The 15,579-nt window shown below is 38.1% G+C and overlaps 1 protein-coding gene across 2 annotated transcripts in view; it reads left to right on the plus strand.

The window, feature by feature from the left end:
- Positions 1-729: 729 nt before the first annotated feature.
- The window catches only part of si:ch73-60h1.1 (calcium/calmodulin-dependent protein kinase type IV), a 45,415-nt gene continuing 30,565 nt past the window's right edge, over positions 730-15,579 (plus strand). The window contains exons 1-6 of one of the 2 annotated variants that reach the window (XM_038286889.1): positions 730-1,030; positions 1,129-1,505; positions 7,085-7,163; positions 8,558-8,620; positions 11,942-12,024; positions 15,054-15,126. In XM_038286889.1, coding sequence (XP_038142817.1) covers positions 1,399-1,505; positions 7,085-7,163; positions 8,558-8,620; positions 11,942-12,024; positions 15,054-15,126 — 405 coding nt within the window. In that variant the 5' untranslated portion in view covers positions 730-1,030; positions 1,129-1,398. Of the gene's footprint in view, positions 1,506-7,084; positions 7,164-8,557; positions 8,621-11,941; positions 12,025-15,053; positions 15,127-15,579 lie in introns of both variants that reach the window. The other variant, XM_038286881.1, reaches the window with a different exon arrangement.

Here is a 15,579-nt window from a genome sequence, read left to right on the forward strand (position 1 = left end):
AATGATCTCTTAAATGGGTTCTCTGCATTAATATCAAATGTATAAGTTAATCAACATCTCAGAGTCCTGCTCACTGTTGATAGGATACTAACTACACATAATTACCTCACACAACCTTAAAATAAGCCTGACCAAACACTAATGCATTAGTCCTGTTCTGTATTAAATATGTTTTACAATGTTTTGTTTCAACCCACCCCCCCCCCCACCCCCCACCCCCCCCCACACACACACACACACCACCACCACCACCACCAAAAAAATAAAAATAAATGAATAAATCTGTTAAGTTCTAATTAAAAAGTAAAGGTTAACATTTTATTGTGTTATTAATGATACATGTGAAAACTTTAAATTATAAGATGCTTTTTTAAAATAATTTTAATTTGTTTAGATAGTAATCCGGACCTATTTTGTGAAAATATTTAGCTTTTGCAATATTTACATTCTAAGAAAAATATCTATCTATAAATGATGTGATTTGAGAAAGATGAGTTTCAGCTGAGAGATGATGGGATCCTGTGAACACGTGACAATGTGAGGGTTGCTGGTGTGATTCCCAAAGGATCAAAGCCTCCAGATGTCACGCCAATGTACATTTATGTATTTGGGTTATTTCCTTATTTAGGCTGCTGACAGAGGCGGTCCTGTCTGACACGGCAGCGGTCCAATGGGCGCGCCCCCCAGCTCGCGTGCTGAGCTGTGATTGGTCAGCAGGGATGCAGACGGTAACAGCATCCTCTCTCCCCTCGGATGCAGCGGACATCTGGAGCAGTCCTTCCTGCCTGAGAAGCAGACCCTCCAGCAGTCCTGCACCGATCCAGCCCGGGCTTCGCTGCATGTGTTTCCCCGGTGGTGTCCTCCCTCTGAGGGCTGGATCTTTGCCAGGAAGACACCGCGCTGCGGACAGGCTGACCAGCCGCGTCTGCCGGCGAAAATACGTAAATATTCCCTGGGGGAGGATGATGGACTGAGCTGATCAACTGATAGGTTTAGAGGCCCGATGGAAGCTGCGACACATCTGGATTTGGTGCGTCTGGACCATCCTGGTCCTGGTTACTGATTGAAGAGGCGGTTTCTCTCCTAACTGATTCGGTTCTGTTTGTTTTATTTCATGTATTTTCGCAGATGGACTAAACGGTCCTGGTTCCGAGTTTGAAGGAGCAGGCGGATCCCCCTCCTCCCCCCCTGCTGGTCTGGATTAAAACCCATCAGGATCATGAATCCCCCCCCCTCCTCTGATGCTCTAATCTGGGGTTTACAGAGCTGGATTTAAATCTGGGATCTGCTCTGGATTACGCTGCTCGTGGTTCCGATCCGGTCTGAGGAGGAACTGATTCGAGTCTGTTATTGGACTTTGTTCTGTTGGCCCTGGATCCAGGGAGCCCTGCTGGCATCATGCCGACCTCCCGGCCTGGTTCGGAGCCGGTGGAGTTCTGGGTGGACGGGTCGAGGCGGGACGGGACGGTGGAGGACTTCTACGCCCTGGGCTCCGAGCTGGGCAGGTCTGGGCTGCAGTTTTTAAGGGGTGAAACTGATGGGTTGTTGCGCAGCTCTGTGTGGGCCAAAGTTGGCCACATGTGGGTCCATGTGATGCTCCTCATTCAGGATTAACTCAGCTGCTCTTCACAATCCAGCCTGGGATTTTACTGGGCAATTCAGCTCAACCAGGAACCAATAAAATCTGAGCTGCTTCCAGTTTGCAGCAGAGAAGGAAAGCAGGCTCATAATGCCCTAATGAGGGTTTATCAGAGTAAATATTCAGGAAAAAGGCTCTAATAGGATTGCATAGGAGGTTAGGTTGAACAAATTGATTATTAAAGTATTCATATTGCATTTAATGTTTATAATGTTTCAATGCAATGGCTGTTTTAGTAATATTTACATAAAAATCTATATTTTCAGATGGCTGAGTCTATCCTTTTCTTATAAATATTTAAACTTTAAGATTTTGCACATATAACAAAAAATGTAGTCTTATTTAGATATTTTTTTTGCTAATTGGTTTATATTCATCAAACCTTCGAAATCTGAATCATTTATTCAATAGATGTAAAAGATCTCGTTTTATCTTTTAATTTTTTATCTTAAACTTTGAAAGTATCTCAATTTTGTTGGAATGTTAAGGAAAAATTCTGTTAAACAGATTCCAAATGTTTAGGACTAGTTTTTGCAAAACACAGATTAGTTTCCAAACCTTAGTAAAATTTCAGCCCTTCTTTTGTTTGGTCTATGGTAATTTCTTTATTGGAAGATGACAATAACTGAGAATGATAAATATCAAAAACACATATAATAGAAAAACACACTAAAAGAAAAAAATATTTGGTCTCTTGGGTTAAAAAAAAATGGCACCAAAAACTTTATTTCTAATAAATCATGAATGGAAAGCTCAATAAAATCATAAATTCAATTTAGTTTTAGTTGAATCCTGATAATATGCCTGGACTTTTTTGTTTCCTTACAAAAATGTTCTGATAAAGTCTGTAGTTATTAACCGATCGTCATCTGCATGAATCAAATATTAAATATTCAGTCTTAAATAATTTATCTGACCCATTGTTTTTGAGAGTGATTGCAGCTGCAGCTAAAATTATTTTGCATTTGCTGTATAAAGCCGATCTTGAGCACCACTCGTTGGATTTACTAAAAATAAACTCCAAGGAACTCAGTGAAGGCATTAGAAAAAGAATTGTAACTTTTTACACAACAAATAGAGTCAATATGAAACCTATACACTTGTAACAACTGCAAAGCATGGTAAAGGCAGTATCATTATGTGGGGCTGTTTAAATGCCAGTGCTCAAAGGTAATGAAATAATATACTTGGATTAATACCTAAAATTTCCCAAACTCTACCTCAGTGTCAGAGCGTGTTCGTTGGAACCTGGACTCAGTAGGTTGCATCAAGAAGACAGCTGGAGCATCAGACATGGTTACGTAAAAAAGCAATATTAGAATATGCCTAAAAGACATGCCTATCCCTCCAAAAAAAAAAAATCAGTTAGGTCTTTAAATTTTGCTAGCAAAAGCAAATTAATATTCAGCCTAAGCAGAATATTAAACTTAAAAAAACTTCTCCAAAACACCTTTGTATTGGCATTGTATACAAATATGTGGTAAATATTCATGATCAGTGGTGTCAAAATTACACACTTAAGTAAAGGTATAGATACTGTAGTTTAAAAACACTCTGGTAAAAGTTGAAGTATCAACTTGACCTCTTTACTCAAGTGAAAGGGAAAATGTATGTACTTCAAAAACTACTGAAAGTATAAAAGTATAAAGTGACCTTTAAAAAAACAGCCAGATGCCACTATATGAATTTTAAAACTAAATTTTTCGACTGTTTCGAAAGATTCTTTGAGATAGAGCCAAGGATGAGGCAGATCTTGTTGGTCCCCGTCTCCATCTCCCGATTGTAGCATGGCATAGACAATTCACGTTTACAGTTTGAAGAACACCTGCTTGCTTCTGATGATTTCCTTTAGCTAACCAATGAGTGTTTGTATTATATGACTCATCCAATTACACAAGTTTTCACTAGATGTGGATGGTGCCAATGATCTGCATTGGATGGCGCACATGGCGTGAAATAAATATTTATCAACATTAAGCTGAAGAGAAGAGTAACGAGTAACATTTGTTTTAAAAATGTAAGGAATAGAAAATACAGATACTTGTGTGAAAATGTAATGAGTAGAAGTAAAAAGTAAGAAGAAAAATAAGTAATGGAGTAAAGTATAGATACCTAAAAAAGTGTACTTAAGTGCAGTAACGAAGTATTTGTATTTCGTTACTTGACACCTCTGTTCATAACTGCATTCTCTTTACCTTCTGCTAAACCTTTCTGGGTTTAGGTCATAGGATGATTTGCTAAAACTTAGTTGACTTTTGTCTCTCTTTATTTTAAAAGGGTTTATAGTTGTCTAATTGGACTGGTGGAGGCACTCCTGGAGGTAGCAGCTTCTGGGCGAATTGGTAGAATCTCCCAGACATGGTGATAGTGGGTAGCTTAGCCAAGGCCCCAGGAGGATATAGAAGGCTTTGGGCAGTAGTCCAAGCAGGTTGGGCAAATGTAGCTGAGCAGTCCAAAATACTCTAAAGAGTGTAACAAGTGAGATATTAGGTCTGTCTCATTATATACTGCTAGAAATATTTTTTATTTAATTTAGTTAGCATTAATGTACCAATTATATGTAGGGCTGTGTTTAATTTTAAATGTGTATTCACAGTAAATTGTGGATTTTATTTCTTGGTTTTTAAAGATCATGCAGCTAATTATACACTACAGGAAATAAAAAAGAAGAACAACAAACTGTTCAAATGAAACATTAGTACCGTACTGTACATTTGTTGAATGCAATAGACGTGCCATGCAAATGCAGAAGTTGTGTGTATGTTTTGTGTACTGCCTCCTCTCTGTGGCCTGATGTTTGCTGTCCAAGGTTTGTTTATTTGTTGTGTCATCAGTGCAAAGCTGAGAGAAAACACGCGGCCGTATGTGACAGAGACCTACTCGCTCCGCTGGTTTAATACTTCTCTGTGTTTTTTTCACACCATGGTTGGGAGTAGTCTTCTGTGTGTACAGATCATGTCTGTGTTTGCTGTTTATTTGCGTCTCTCTGTGAGCATGAAACGTTAAACCAGTGTCAGCAGTGGATTCTAAAACACACAGCTTAGCTTCATGGTGTCCCGTTGCCATGGAGAACAGCCAGGTGCAGGTCCCTGCATGGAAGAGTGTGATTGCTTTGATGGATCTGTTTTCTCCATCTGTCACTGCAGAAAACCAGAACAACCCCCCCCCCCCCCATTAAAAAAAAAAATAAACACACACATGCATGCAAACACCTCCCCTATAATATGTCTCCACAATCAAACCCCCACACAACCAATAATTCTGAATTTCACCTGAATTTACCATAAAGTGATAAAAAAAACAAGAAATGTGTGATACATTTGCTACGTATAGAAAAAACAATCATATTTTCAAACATTTTGATTACATGAGATCAATTTATTACATTTATCACACAGAGATAATACTAATAATCAAGATACTTGAAATAAATGTTGATTTGTAAATCAATTTTCCAGTTAATTACAACAATTTGTTGATTATCACAGCTTTAATCACAAGTGTACACGGATATCAGCGTCAGAGTCAGCTTTATTTGCTAAAATTATGCAAACAAAACAACAAATTGTACTTCAGTTCAACTTTTGTCTCCATGAAAAGATAGGGGTGACCTTCAATGACCGTCTGTAACCGTACATATATTAGGAGGACCACTTATTTAGATGATCCACCCGGAAATTAAAGATCGTCCTCTATACCTTTAAGCTCAGAGAAACCAGGGTCTTATGGATTACTGGATAAAAACTAAACTAAAAACTGTTTAAAACTCAAGTTGAAAGTTTGTGGTGATTTCTTTCCCCCAGCTTAATACCTACAGGGACTATATTTACCATAATAATTATAGGAACTGTAATTTAGGAAGTTTCTGAATTTGAATTGTGTCCTGGTGCAGTATATGTTTATCTCCTCCCTTCACAACTGCATTACTGTGAAACCTATGATATGATCCCACCATATCTTCAATCAGCTAAAAGACTAGCCTTCCATGAGCTATTCTTAGCTGCATCCATTGAAATGAATGGTAAATGGTCTGTACTTATTTAGTCACTGTTGTCAGCCATAAGCATTTCATGGAACAGCTCCCATCTACTTAACAGCTCTCGCAAAAGCTTATGACACGTCCCTGTCACTCTGGTTGGCTAGCAGTGCCTACACCACACTCAAGAAAACTCAGACTCTTTTCATCTGCAGCTCAGCAAGGGTGAAATGACCTAGTGAGCGCTGACTGGTTCTGATAGCGCTCTATCACAGGGCATTACCCTGGAATATACCTTGTAAACATACTGCGCCCTGTCTGCACTTATTATGCTTTTCTGACAAACATCTTTGCACCTCTGCACACAAATTTCAACAGCTTTAAAGATCGGGGCTTTTTTAATGTGCCAGACCCATTTGTGTTCAAGTTTCAACTTCCTGGTTGATGTCTTCAGATGTTGATTCAATTAAATTTCAGTTGTAGTTTACGTAATCAGACAACAAGATTTCTACAGTTAATGTGTTTTTCTATGAGTGCATTTGCAAAGTATAAATCTCCCCTTTCAGTCTTGTCAGGTTCTGCCACTCTGAAAAAAACTGACAAGTTAAAATCAGTTCATATAGCTTGTCAGCTTGCTGTTATATGAACTGCATTTATTATTTTAAGGATGCATGAATGTCAACATGTCTCTCAAAATGCCATGACTTGATTGAAACAAAGTTATGGCCCTGCAGATTTGTAAGAAAAGTACCAGAAAAGAAAAGGAGAAATCTCACTGAGAGGAGGTGTTTTGGGTCAAAACACCCAAAATGATCCTCTTTATCTTAAATGAGCAGGATGGCAGAAATACTCCAGACCTTTTTTCACAGTTTTAGAGTTAAGTTCTGGGTGTGTGGAGGAATTCAGGGGAAAATATACTTCATCACCGTTCCTTGGACTGGATTTTAGTCATAATGAATAAGAGGTACGCAACAGATGGTCTTTTAAAATGAAAAGTAAGTAAAAAGGTATAACATTTCCATACTCAAATAGTCTAGAAATGGTATTTGATGAACCTTTATTAGACAAAAAGCCTTCAGTGAAACACTAAGCTCTCCAGCAGCAAATTCGCTTTGGTTTCTTTACATCACCTCCAGATTTCTGCAGCCAAAAAGCCTGAATGTGGTTTATACAAGGTGCACTGTCACACAAACAAGGCAGTCATTTCATGGCCAATAGCTCTTTGTTTAATGTTTTGATCACATAAAACCGTAAGCAGGTTTGGGTACACTTCTACCCAGAACCATCTCCAGGCCGGATGTTAGGGGTATGTTCTTGGAGATACTTAATGAAGTGGAATGAATGACAAATTTTTCAAGAGTTTTGCTTACTTTTGACTAACGACTGTATTAGAAAAGTTGTTTTCTTTTTACATGGTCTCAACTGTCTATGCAGCATTTAGGTTAACTCCAGTATTCTTGTGTTTTCAGAGGAGCAACATCCATTGTGTACCGCTGTGAGGAGAAACAGACCCAGAAACCCTTTGCAGTCAAAGTCCTCAAGAAGACGGTTAGTTTTAAATTCTGTAGCATGCTGCAGAAATGACCCAAATCATTATGCTGTATTCATAGAATGGGAATTATACTGAGCATGTTGTAGGCTGACAGATATATATAATGTATAGACAGTAAGAAATGTCTTCTATGTGAATAGTTTTGCTTTTTGTAGATGTAAACAGTTATTTAAACTGAAAAAGCTAAATATCTTACCTTCAGGAGACTGAAGGTGAAATTAATTGAACTTCCAACAAATAAAAAACCCACTTCTCTAGTGTGGGAGTTTGACGCTTCTGAGATCCTTAAATCATGTGCCTTCTTTGATAAGTCCATTTCTGAAGGTCACATTAATTTCTGGTTGAAATATGTCTTGACAAAAACAGATAACTCCTCCAAGAAACATCTGTGTTCAGTTGCTTCTTTAATCGAGGAGAAAAGCCATGTCCCAGCATGTCTGTTGTTGTGTCACACATTATCATTTGATAAGATCTTAATAATTCATCCAGGCATTACCAAGAATGATGCCAAGCATTATAATTTATAATGTGGGCAATAAAAAAAGGTTTTACCAAGATGATTTGTGGGAATCTTCTTGGATCTTTGGTCAATGCTTAAGAATGCTTGAGTGAGTTTATTGTGTGAAACCAAACGTTAGCATCTAATTGAAAAGCCATTTACAAAGAAAGTTCTACTCCTAAAATAGCTTTACCAGGAAAACATTATTTGCCATGCTGTTTATTCACAGGTGTTTATTTTCTGTTGTATTCTGAAAGTACTCTAAAGAAATATTATAAGTCATGTTTGTGAACATTAGCTGTAGTAGTAACTGTAGCTTTTTTTTTTTTTTATCTTGAAGTGAGTCAGATAGAGTGCAGCTCCAGCCCAAATTCTGCAAAAATGAATCAATAGTAACATGACATAATCTGATAAACATGTGTTAGGTAAAGTGTTTTTTTTTAAAGGCCAGCATACTTGGCAGGAAAGGAAAGAGAGGGAGAGTGGTTGAAAATCCAGAGGAATTATAACCCTGCCTAAAATAACCTTCTCTGCAAGGAGATGATTTCTGTGTATCTCTTTAAACATTTAGGAACTTGCCACAAACATTATCTGCGTGCATGTAGTGAAGTCTACATTAAGAATATGATGCAGAAATAACGCTTATGGCACAAGAAAACCACCGGATTAAAACATACTGAACTACATTAATTCATATGAGCCCTTCTTTCTTTACCACTTTGCCCTCCCTCCAAATTCTGGAACCCTCTTAACCTTCAATGCGAATGATTAAAATATTTGTGTGCAACTAACAGATAAGGTCAAAGGGTAAAACTGGATTAATCTGAAATGTTCTTTCTGCTACTAAAGTACTACATACTGATGTGTTTTTTTCCCCCGTTGTTGTTGCAGATTGACAAGAAAATTGTGCGCACAGAAATCGGAGTCCTGCTTCGTCTTTCCCATCCAAACATTGTAAGCACCTACCTTTGTTTTGTGCAAAGCTAAATTTTCAAGCTATTGTAAGGATTAAATCAGTCTATTTTTATTACTTTGTTTATTGCATTACCATCAGGTGTCTAAAAAGGTGATACTGGCTTTGGCAAACAGGTTAAGATGGTTTAAAGGAAAAGCTCTGAACTTACTGGCCCACCTACATCCAACCCACAACTATAGGTATCACATACAGAATAGAACCAAACGAGTTAGATCCTGGATCGATACATCCAAAATCAGCTTAAACCATACAAGATGAGGTGTTATGTCATCCTGACCAAATGTGAAGTAAAGTCTGTATTCCTCTGTATTCCAGGGAATTTGGATGTGCTTAGATGCCTTTGACATAGGAATGTATCCGGACATACCTGAAAAAACATCACCTCCATCCATAATCAGGTTACAGTTTAGACAGGTCCAGTAGTAATCATGGAGATACAAGCCTCAGAGAATCATGGCAGATCATTTCACAAGTCTAGACAAGACTACAACAGTCTGGATAAATCCTAGTTAGACCTCAAGTTTTAAAAAGACAAATTAAAGTTATGCCTTGGATCATAAAGGAAATATTTGTCAAGTCTTTAAGAGTTATTCCACAATAAAAATAGTCCATTGCTCATGTTAAAGACATACAGGAAGTGGGAACCAAAGCCTCCACCTACAGTATCTGTGATAAATCAGATAATTTGCAATATGGCCATAGCTTTACTTAAGGTCTTGTTTGAGGTACAAATCTATCTGGGGTACATTGCCCGATTAACAAGTATGAAAAATCACTGAGACCCTTTGGATGATCAGACTGCAGTGTTGTTTACCCTATGGAGTACCCTGTCATAAAAATAATGCTGTTTGACCGCTCTTTGTTAAAACGGAAATTAATTTAGATGTGTTTTTTTTAACAGGGAAGACAATTTTATAGATATGGCTATTAACCATGTTGTTTACCTCCCTCCAGAGATGCATATACTCAATAAACCTGGTCAAAGTGCAGATATGTGGAGTCTAGAATGCACTTAAATCTGTTTTTAGCTCAGAGAAGAGCTGTTCCCCTGTGATTGTTCTGATCAGCAATTGTTAAATTGGTGGGCGAAGCAAATCTGTATGATTTTGATGTAAAGTTGGCAAGCGGTTATGAGAGTGATCTCTATTCTAATGAGAAGATATCATCTTGCTTTAAGTGAGACAGCGGGGACTGGAATTCCTTTAGGTGTACTGTAACCCATCTGTGTAACCCATATTGGAGATCCAGGAATACAGCAAGTTCTAACAACAGAACCGACCTAAGTGAAAGTTCTAGGACCGCATCAGAAACACCTGCATTGCTTCCATCTTGTGAGGTTACTTCAGTACCACTAAATCATTGTTTCTTTAGAAATGTGACATTGTTCCTATTTATCATTGTGCAATGGAAGGATTCCCCAGAATGCTTTAGTTTCAACTGGAAAACAAACCAACAACCAAAAAGAAAAAACAAAACAAACAAAAAATTATTAGTTCCACCGATGAAAATTCATGTTTCAGGTTTCAATTTTCAGTTCAATTGAGTTTATTTATATTCACAAAACTTCACCTCAAGGAACTTTACAGAGCACATTTAACTAGATCATACAGTCAGATTTGTTCAAAGATTTATATCTAAGAAAAAACAGTTGATTGCATCGACTCATTGACTCGGAGGCAATCCCTCAGACCAAGAATGCTTGTAGTGAGGAAAACTCCCTTTTAACAGGAAGAAGCCTCCGGCAGAACCAGGCACAGTGTGAGCGGCCATCTGCAGAGGCCAACAGGGGGCTTAAAGGAGGTTTCTGTCTACTGTTGCTGCACCTTTGCTTAGGAAGAGAGATTGCTTCAAAGTCAATTATTATAAACAGGATTTGATATCACTGTATTGGGTGACAAATAGATCATAAGAAAAGTAAACTTTTGCAAAAAGATAGGATTTAACCAGTGATAAGCAGTTCCACCAAACTGTTGTGTGTTCCAAGCTGTGACAGTGGGCCTTGCTTTATCATTGTACATGTGTGGGTTTTCCCAGGGTGCTCCAGTTCCCACTAGGGTTAGACAAGAAGGCAGCTCTCCCCTACCAAATCCATCTGAACATGTTCACATAAGAACAAATTCACAATAAAGCTTTCAAGCTTACACAACCAACAGGGATGTATGGCAAAAGTGCAGCTTACAGTCAGCAGATCATTGCTGATTAGACTGAGACACAGAAGGCAGCGCTCAATCTTGTTCTTAAAACAAGAACAAGGAATTACTTCAATGCAATAAAAAATAACATCCACATTGGGGATACAACAGTGGATAATTAAATAAACAAATGAATATTTGTTTAAGGCCTTCCCTAGCTTCTGTTTGTATTATTGGGCAGCAAACTTCCATTATCTTGAATTTTTTTCTTTTTTTTTTTTTTTTACAACAAACCTTACAGCCTCAGGGCTATTTCACTAAACTAAAGGGATTAAGACAGGATTTTTCATATATTTCAGTTTACTTAAACCTGAACTTGGTTTAATATAAAAAGTGACACATAAGTTACCCTGAATATTTACTCTGTGCATCTAGCCTGCTCCAGATCAACTTAACATCCAGGTTTAATTGTGTTCCAAAGAGTTTATACATTCATCAAACCACTCAGGTGGATTGGTCACATGTTTTTCTATTTAAGTAAAACCAGCTTATTGCATATTTTTATTTTCAGGATTCCCTTCTGAATGACCATGTGGCTACAGTAGACATTCCCTTGCATTATGTTGTTGACTATAAAACTAGCTGCTTAAGAATCTCTGTGATCAAGCAGAGGTGGATGGTAACTGTTACATCTACACAGTTGCAGTGGATCATCACTGAGGTGTTGTTTTGTGGTTGCTGCAGAGATATGAAGTGTTAGGAGTCATTTCTGGTTTCTACAGCAACAGCGGATTTGTTACTGTCAGAGCCAACATTAGTGAGTCATAGTGGGATGTAAATCAACGACTGTGTTTAAATGTATCCAACGGTAGGATTGGTCTTATCTGAAGTGTCCATCTGAGGACATCTGGGGGCTCATCTATCTTTATAAAAAATAATCTGGGAATAGATCATCTTAAGTGCTCTGAAACGGTGAACTCATAAACTGAGTTCTAGTTAAACGATTTTCTCTTTGGTCATGGTTTTAAAGGGTCCCTCAACAGAGAATAATTGAACTCTAATTTTGTTTCAATCCTGGATTAAGAAACTACTGGTAACTTTAGTCTTTTGTATCTGAAAAATATCAGGTGACTGCTTGATCTTTTTCTTTGTCTGTTTCTGACTCAGATCCAGCTGAAGGAGATCTTTGAGACGGACACAGACATCGCTCTGGTACTGGAGCTGGTGACAGGAGGCGAGCTTTTTGACCGGTAAGGACAGACATGTTTCGATTGGTCAACAGCAGCTTAAATGTGCTTTACTGTTGCATGTTGTTCTGTGTTCCTGATAAATCCCTGCAGGTACAGATTCAGTCTCAGTTATATGTGCTGGTTTTAGTCCTCTGACGATGCCCCAGTGTTGCAGATGTTTAATCGCCGCAGTTGGTCCATTTTCACAAGACTTCTTTGTTGCAGGTCCTTTTCTGCAGCTTCTCTTGAATTACAGAACCTGTTCTTCCATTGCTGCTGCAGCAACTTTTATCAGCCAAGCTCCAGTATCTGAAGTGTGAAGCAAGATCCTGCTTTAGATTTAGTTGCAGGAGTTGCTGTTTTCGGTTGTTGCTGCACTGTTTTTTTTGTTTGTTTTGTTTTTTAATTGAGAAATGTTTCAGTTGTATTCACCTTTCAATTTCATCTTGGCAGTCTTTGGTTATACTATATGTCTTTGTTGTTTTGTACTCACTGGTTTTGGTCTAGAAGTAATCTTTTGATGCAGGCATTTTGGGGGGTTTCAGCTACAGAAAATGATGCCAGTTTTAGTTTTGTCGCACATTGGTTTCGTTAAAAGAGTCAAACATTCTGTAAGTGTTGCTGCTGTTTTGGTGACTGATTTATTTGTGGAGGTTACTGTGTTCAGCTGTGTTTCCTGAATGTTTAAACAAAGTTCACTCTCAGTATTTGGTCTGTTGCCATGGTTGCTACAATTGCAGAAGTTGCAGTTGCTACCTAAGATGTTGGATTTATTTGGAGCGGTTTATGCATTTAGTTTTGTGAATTTCTTTGTGAGGATTAGTTAAAACTTGCAGACAACCCAGAACTATACAGTCAGGTCCCACATTATTTATAGAGCTGCCAGATTCAGACTTAATATTTTTCTCCCAATATGTTTGGTTCTGATAGGACATTAGACTGACAACAATTAAAAGATCATTCAACAAATAAAAAAGATAAGATTAAGATAAACTTTTTATGTGTTTACGCATGTTCTAATCCATATTTGGACATACCGTAAGTTATTGGGCCGGATTTATCAAGATCCAATTTTGCGTGCAGTAATTTGCGCTCGCAAACTGGAATTTTGCGCGAGAGGCTGAACCATGGTTTGCGGGTGATTTAACAAGAGTGATTGCGTAACTGGTGGCAGGTGCAAAACTGTTGGAGACGCCCTATTTAAACGATGGTTTTGCTCATTTTGTGGTTTGTGGCAAAGTAGTTTGTACAAGATATATATATATATATAAACTTTGGCAACCTTTATTCCCTAAGGTGGTATGTGGCTGAATTTCTACTTCACTGCAGTAAAAAAAAACAAAAAACAGGTGTTTTGTATTGGCCTGTAGAAAAATGCACATACCAAATGGCTCACAAGAAGTGACTGTGGATGAGATTACTGCGCGTACGCATCCCCGCTGCATTGGCATGTTGCTCCACAGGCGCAGGGGGGAGGTTGGGGTTCTCTGTAAAGGGCGTCAGGGCGACATGGCAATTAGAACGTCGGACAGCACTTCTGAAAAACGAGATTGGGAGATCCCAGCTCTTGCTGCAACCATACGCTGGAATGACCCAGATGCAAAAAAGTGCAACGTTGCAAGGAGTTTTGTGATATCTGGTATTGCGTGGGTCCTCCTTGTGGCTGGCTCCAAATCCATTCGGAGTTCCCTCAACAGCTCCAAAATGGCAATGCTGGATAAACGATATGTTTTGATGATCATTTCCTCGTTCATTCCAAAAATATTCACATGGAGTGAAAAAATGCGTTCTCTGCGTCTCCTTGCTTCATTTCGATGTCTCCTTCTTGCGACAATAACCGCTGCCATGTGTGTGCAATTACACATACAGACCATTTGCACCTTCTTTTGAAACGTGTTAATATAGAGTCAGATACCGTTAGAAAAATTGCTTTCAGGTTTGATAAATCACTTTGCTAGTGCTAAATTAATATATTTACATGTTCTCCTCCCACAAGACGCACTTTTGCGTGTAAACGCCCCATATTGCATATGCATTGCAGAAAAAGTACTAAATGGATAAGAGGCGCTATTTAGCATGTTTTAAAGACCAAATCCTTTTAGCACGCTGTTGATCGATCAGTTTGTACATTTTTTAGCGTGCGCAGTGAAATAGCTCACGTTTTTATACACGCAAACCTTTGATAGATCCGGCCCATTGTTTATTACCTACTCAATGGAGAAATAATCCAGTTACAGCACTCCAACAAACCCTTTTAAGCGTTTCAGTTTTTAAGTATCTTGATCATTTATCTTTGGTGATGCGCGTCAGAGGCTAGAGGGCTTATTTGACATCATCCTAATTTGTCTTTTTTTCCATTCTTGAAAAATCATGACCTTTTGGATCTTTGTCACTCTAAAATGGAAATACAACTTTGAGCGATTAAAGCATGTTGGTTAATACAATTGAGCTGTAACTGAACTGAATATGGCACGAAGAGCACAAGATGTATTTTCTGGCATTGGTGGATTTTTTTTCTGCTAGTGTTTTGCTTTTATTCTCATCCTTAGCTGTAGGAGCTGCTTCTGTTGCCATGGTTAGTTTATTTCAGAGGTTGTCTTGACTTACAGGTGCTAAAGGATTTTAACTTAAAAATGATTTTTGTTTAACTTAGTAGTTGAGAAATACATAGTTTTAGTTTGCTTTATCGAGTTCATGCTTGATCCCTCATTACAGTATATGGCTGTTTTATTTATTTCAGGTCTCTTTACGACATTGGTTTATTATGGCATCACATGACAGCTGTATATTGATTCTGTTTACAGCACTCTGGTGCTTTAAAGTGCCCTATAAATAAAGCTGATATGGTGTAATTTGCTATTTTTTTGCAGTAGTGGGGGCCACTTTAGCTACCAGTTTCTGTTTAACTTTTGCAATAGTTGGTTTAATTGCAAGTTCAGTTACTAAATCTGCAAAAAACGAGATCATCCACAGTTTTTATTTTAGAGATTTTTTTTGCCATTTTGAGATGTTGCTGATTCTTTCCCTGTTGTTTTTATTTTGGTTTGCAGGATTGTGGAGCGGGGGTACTACAGCGAAAGAGACGCAGCCCATGTCATCAAACAGATCCTTGAAGCTGTGGCGGTAAGATTTTTGGTCTGAAATACTCCGCCAACCTAATCTTTGTTCTCTGTGATACTGTCTAATGTTTTCATCTCTAAATTAAACAGAGCCTTGTAAAGATGTTTACAACCCTTGAACTTTTTCATATAAATATGGTGACGTAAAATCACATAGTTTATTGTACTATTGGGATTTTTCCCCACGTCGAATCCAAATAATGGCTCACATTTGTATTAGGCCGTGATACCACTTAATAGAACACAAGGCAATAGATTTTGAAATAGTCTGCCATCAGTAAACATAGCTGATCTAAGGCTTCATTCACACTGCAGGTCTTAATGCTCAATTCAGATGTTTTGTCCGATTTTGTCAGATTTTTCTTTACATGGCTGTTCACATGACCGTCAAACTGTATCCCTGAAGTGACCCGCATGTGCGGAAGAACAATAACAAGACATGTAAGAAGTCTGTGCC

Source organism: Cyprinodon tularosa, unplaced genomic scaffold (assembly GCF_016077235.1).
Source record: "Cyprinodon tularosa strain WSP-4 unplaced genomic scaffold, ASM1607723v1 ctg106, whole genome shotgun sequence".
Taxonomy (NCBI): domain Eukaryota; kingdom Metazoa; phylum Chordata; class Actinopteri; order Cyprinodontiformes; family Cyprinodontidae; genus Cyprinodon; species Cyprinodon tularosa.